Source organism: Ochlerotatus camptorhynchus, unplaced genomic scaffold (genome assembly GCF_037179485.1).
Source record: "Ochlerotatus camptorhynchus isolate MF236.1 unplaced genomic scaffold, CSIRO-AGI_Acam_v1.1 ptg000631l, whole genome shotgun sequence".
In the NCBI taxonomy this organism is placed as follows: Eukaryota; Metazoa; Arthropoda; class Insecta; order Diptera; family Culicidae; genus Ochlerotatus; species Ochlerotatus camptorhynchus.
In genome coordinates this window covers 632,992-638,991 of record NW_027041110.1, presented here as the reverse complement: position 1 = coordinate 638,991, position 6,000 = coordinate 632,992, and the positions used below count along the sequence as shown (strand labels likewise).

Here is a 6,000-nt window from a genome sequence, read left to right as displayed (position 1 = left end):
GGAGCAAAACCACCCAACAGGGGTAGTAAAGTGTGGGAACGCAACGTTGAGTATAATCATATTTACCTACACACTACGAAAAAGACATGTAAATTTCACTGCCCTGAGACCGACCACATGCAAGCGGCCCTTTTGACATAAGAATCAGTTGAAAAGGACAAGAAAATCAATTCAATTAAACGCACTTTTCGTCGAGTTGCATATGTTTCAGTGTCAGGACACTTAATTTTACATGCCATGATTTCTAAGTGTGTACTTTTGGGTACAACTAACTTACTTTTTGGTAGAAAGCGAGTGTTTTTTTTTTTTTTTTTTCCTTTATTAGAGAGATTTTTAGCCTAAGGCTAGTTCATCTCTTCAGAAAGCGAGTGGAAAATTCCATTCGAATTGCACACAAGTAAATGAAAACTACTTTGGACCCACTTTACCTACTTTTGGGATCCTGCACTATAGTGCCGAGATGAGTAAAAAGAACTTACTTTTGAGGACATTTTTCTTACCGTGTAGTAGAGCAACGAATGGGATTGTTTGAAATTAAGGATGCGATCTTTATCCGGCTAAATAAATCCCAGCTGGTGTGAGATTTTTGCAGAGCTAAATTGAGTGCGTTTGAAAATCATGCTTTCATCGGAGACAAATCACACGGGAGGAAGTAGTGCTGTGACGATATCGGTAAGTCCGATATTATCGATAAATATCGGGTATAAATTATCGATATGATAACCGATATTTAAGAATCCGATTTCAACGATAATCGAAATTCGATATCGGTCAGATGTTAATAATCATCAACATGGTTCTATCTCTAGTTGAAGGATCTGGTAACGAAGAATTTGTTCGTGACGAACCATTGAGAAAGATCTCTAGCGCTTATTTGGTATGGAGTTATCACTAGGGCATGGTTCAACGCAATAATAACCGAAGTGGACAGCTCACTTCGTACAGAAATTGATATGTAGGTACGCGAGGAGTGGTATCGAACTAATGACATATGCTATTTTACAGTACTTATCTTACTTAGGCCAAGTAAGAAGAGTACATTTCCATATTTGTTCCTGGTGGCTCTGAAACTTATGTCAAATATTACAAACTCGGTCCCTTGAGAGCGTTTGGTTTTGAAAACACGGCGAATTCTGAGCGATGTTGGCTCGAAGAGTGGATAGAATATTTTTGTTTGTGTAATGCCGATGTTTTTGATATTCCAAATGCATTATGAAGTTGGAAGAGGATGAAATATGTTTAATGTATTTTCCATTGAATATTGGATATCGGATCCGGTATCGATACTCAAAATCCGATATCGATATTTTCAGAGACTGATTTTCCTCCGATTTCTGATGCTGAAGACGATTCGGAGAACGCTGATACCGACGTATTCATTTTGCAACGAGAACAACAGCAAATGGAAGCGCTCGTAGTCCACAAATGGCTGAGGTCTATTGGGATAAACATTCATTAGGAAAACTCTGAAAAACCTTAGCGACAAAAACAAGCGATGACACAATACTGACATGCCATGATGTTTCAAACATTGAAAGTTTGCCGTTACATCGGATGCCGGATTGCCAAGTGTTAAAGTGAATGGAAGGGATAGATAAAGTAAGCTATACCTAAATTAACGGATTCTGCTCGGTAATGGAGTTTGTGAGTTCCTAAATTCTAAGCAAAACAAGCTTACTTTATCTATCACTCCCAGTCACTTTAAGCCACAGTTAGATACTTAAGCACGTTTAAGGCTTTATAGATTCGATTTCAAAATAAAAATACGTTCGTTGCAACGAAATTACCGCTAAACAACCCACTGAATCAATAGAGAAATAGTTCAGCTCTTGCCGTTCAATCAAGACACTCCCGCATCAGAAGCTACCTTAATACAGTACATTTATTTTTCATTCTACGAACACAACTTTCAAACGATTATGCTTTGAAATGTCACACTATCACACACTTATACCATCTCTTTCTGGTAGTAGTTGCACCTAAACATACTGTGCTCCATCAAACATATCTTACTGGTGTAGTCTAGTAGTAGCAGAAGATAGTTACTGACTCCTTACATACATACATTTTTTTTTTGTTATGCCTTCCTTCCACGATTGTGGTCTGCTAAATACAACTAAAAAATTGTCTACTAAAGTTTAAATCTTCCAGCATTACCATCTAGCTTTTCCCCACAATTTCATTTACTTATGCTACTCCTGTTAGCTTTGATGTTAACGTTTCCTCTTTTTTTTTGCATCACCATTAATTATGCTCTTCCGAATCGCACTGCTCGTACAGCACTTCCTATGATACATTACACAAACCTAATTTGTTGCAGAGTAACATCAGGAAAGCAAACGGGAGTATAGTTTTGCGTTTTGCGATGCTGCCGTCGTTACAACACAGTCTCCGTTGCACTTCTCACAGTACTCCCACTTTTCTCACCTGTTAATCGGTTGTTTGGCAGATCCTTGCTGCTGCATCCAGCTTTTTCCCGTTCTCATTTCCACAGCAGTGCGGAGATTTATTTTTCGTACACGATAAATCACTCCGTGGTAAGTATAAATACGATTCACACCTCCTCGACATGTTCGCTGCTGTCATCTTCCTGACAATGATGTGATGAACTGCATTCAGGGGGAAACAGAAGGTTAAAGCCTTCCCGTGCCTCCGTCCCTATTGTGTGTTTTCTGATTTGTATCGACTAGCTTATCCATATACATATTTCTTCGAAGATTCGTCTGACACAGAACAGAAGAAAAAGAAAGTCTCGTCCTCCGAAATTGGTTGAGGTTGTTGGTTGCCGTTCTAGCCTAAGGGTTCACTCTCTCCATCCACCGGGTCTCTCCATTCCTCCTGTTTCGAAAGAAGTTTTGAGCGGGAGGGGGATGGTGATTTGGCAGCATTGTTGATGTCCACTATTCATGATAGTGTCTACTATTTACTAGTGTTGTTTGTTGTTCCATGTGTTATAGTACACTTTGCTTAACGTTTCGTCCAAAATGTGTTTTTTTTTTCTTCTTTGATTTCCAAATTTTGCTTGTAAGTGATGAGTAATTTACAAATTTCAGGCAGCCATCGCTTCATTGTGTCATTCCCATTGGTGCGGCGAGGGAGGCAGCTCCGAAGGATGGGCCACGGTTGAGCTGAAATGGTAGCGAACCGATGGAAGGTTAGTCTGGAGATTTCGTAATTGGCATTAAGGGTGTGTACACTAGATTATATGTATAAGGCTATGGTTAGATAAGTAATGGGAGAAACAGTTCGTAGGCATGCATACGCTTGGCTTTTGACGCGCAGGGGAAAGAGAATTTATAAGACGATGGAAATACACACCGGGTGTAAGTAGTTTTTTTTTATTGGAAAAAAAAAGTATTAGTCTATTTCAAAGCAAAAGCAATGTTCAAGAAAATTAAAACAAATCTAGTAAATAGTTAAAATAAACACAGTTAGAAGAAAACATAGAGAGTATTGCAGGAAAAAAAAAAGACTATTTGAAAGCGAACCAGTCAATTGCACGAAGAAAACAAGTATTGAAAACGGCACGGTATATTCAGACAGGGTAGTGCTAATACAAGATACAATCGAAGGGTCTGCACCTAGGTGGTCCGATTTCGGTTTATCTTATATTACTATCATGGTGATTGAAAGGAAGAAACATAGAAACGATTTTTTTTTTGGTTTCGTGTAGGTATTTGTGAATTAAGCATCAGAAGTGAAAGATTCCGCCAATAGTGACAAATGCAGTGATTCTATTATAGTAATTTATAAAATCAACTGAATTTGCTACTATACCAGCTTTCTCTCCACTATTGTTATATTATATCTATGTTTTAACAGGTTTAACACATTTTCTCTAATCGAACATGAAGACGTGAATGGAACGTGCAAAATAAACGAAAAATGTGAAGTATAACAGTTGATGATTTAAGTCGGATGTACTTTATAGGTTTTGTACGATTTTGACGGAGTGTTGCATAATAGGTAGAGAGTAAAGTGGGAGCGAAAAGCACAGCGCATCGTTTGGATTAAGCAAAGGCCGTGAGTAATTTTGGAGAAATACCCCAAAAACGTTTGCATTTAAAAAAATTGGACAAAAATTGTCGATTTTTCATGGGTTTACCTTACCCGCACTGACAAAACTACCCATGCAGCATCAATCATAGTAACCCATGAGTCAGCAGACAAAATTTGACAGCTTTATCAGTCGAACTCTAACCGTGATGGCAAAAACAGTGAAGCAACTCCGTTCAGAGGTGTGCGCCGCTTTGAAAACGGACATCGTGCGGCACTTTGTGGACGCCGGATACGCCCGTTCCGGCATCTACAACATTTCGGCACTATTAGACAACAATCAGAGCATCGAAAGAAAGCCCGGTTCCGGACGGTCGACAACCCTATGCGACAAGAAGCTCCGGCCAAACAGTGAAAAAGTACCTGGCGAACATACATACATGCCAGGAAGCGGAAGTCACGTCCACTGGTTTCGGAGCTGCTGGCAATGACGCAGCGGCAGCGGCTGAATAAGATGGTCAACTCGTTATTCCCGGCGAATCGCGACGTGGCGGTGATGATGGACGACGAGACCTATCTCACCCTGGATGGCAACGGCTGGCAGGGCACTTCGTATTTTACTCCCCCCACGAAGGAAGTGAGCTCCGAGGTGAAGTTCATTTCACACACCAAGTTCCCCAAGAAGGTGCTGCTGTGGCTGACAATCAGCGAGAAGGGGATGCCAAAGCCGCTCTTCTTTCGCTCCGGACTGGCCGTGAACGGGGAAATTTATAGTACGAAATGCCTGCCGGATGTTGCGTTGTTCATCAAGAAATACCATAAGGGCGGATCTGGCGTCGGCCCACTACTCGAAGCGATCGTTGTAGGAGATGGAGCGGCTGAATATCGATGTGGTACCCAAGTCGGCGAACCCGCCCAACGTCCCGCAGCTGCGTCCCATCGAGAATTTCTGGGCCAACCTGAAGCGTAAGATCTACTCCAACAATTTTGTCGCGAAAACTGAGGAGGAATTGATAAATAAAACGAAGAAAGCACTCAAAAACATGCCTACACGCATGTTTTCGTCTGCCATGGCGAATGTTCCGGTTAACTGCCAAAAGGCCGCTTGCAATGGCGTAGAATTTGTTTTGCAAGTAAGCTTAAATAATTACCTTCCATGGGAAATTTATCAATAGAAATTATCTGTCTTAGCTTTTTTTATCACCATTCGAAAATAGTCCATTTTTTTTTAATGCAAACGTTACGTAAACTGTTGATGACACTGAAGCTCCAAAATAATTTAAGTTGGAACCAGCAGTCCATATACTCGATTTTCAATTATTGACGACAACAGGTATTAAGACCTGGGACATTAAGACCATTGAGCTCAAATAATTCGAGCTGGCACCAAAAGTTCACACAACACGAAAAAACGAATTAAATCAAATTCTTATTTGAATTGGCGCCACATGATCAATCTTAATAAAAAAAAACTCCAACAGGTATCACAACCGATGATCATAAATAATGCGCGTTGGCACCAACAGTTTATATTGAATTTGGGCACAAGAACATGGATTGCAAAAATAGTGAGAGATGCTCTAGGTGCAGCCAACAACACAAAACGTCGGAGTGTACGTCAACTGTATTGAAATGTATTAATTGTTTGAAAATAAATAAAGAACGTAAAATGAACTTGGACGTCAACCATGCCGCATTTAGCTCGGAATGTTTGCTCTATAAAAGACTTTTTTATCAGAAGAAAAGCAGCTTGCGTTTCAATAAATAGCAGCTAAGTTCCAGGAATGTGAATCAATTCGATTTTTTGTATTTGGATATTGCAGGGTTGGTTGTCAACAAACTACGTAGCATTACGTCAGATTGTTGAGGAAAAACGTCCCCTTTTAGTTTTATTATCTGAAACTCATATTGTAGAAACCGAAGCTTTTGATCAGTATAGTATTCCGGGATATATTGTTGCTGCTTGTTTATCACATTCTAGACACGCTGGCGGTGTTGCTATTT

General features: G+C 40.0%; 1 protein-coding gene across 3 annotated transcripts in view; it reads right to left on the bottom strand.

The window, feature by feature from the left end:
• Positions 1-3,013: 3,013 nt before the first annotated feature.
• The window catches only part of nmo (serine/threonine-protein kinase nemo), a 288,733-nt gene continuing 285,746 nt past the window's right edge, over positions 3,014-6,000 (bottom strand). For all 3 annotated transcript variants that reach the window (XM_065237560.1, XM_065237559.1, XM_065237562.1), the window contains one exon: positions 3,014-3,128. Coding sequence is in view for 1 of the 3 variants with exons in the window: in XM_065237562.1 (XP_065093634.1) it covers positions 3,074-3,128 (55 nt within the window). In the remaining 2 variants the exon portion in view is untranslated. The remainder of the gene's footprint in view (positions 3,129-6,000) is intronic.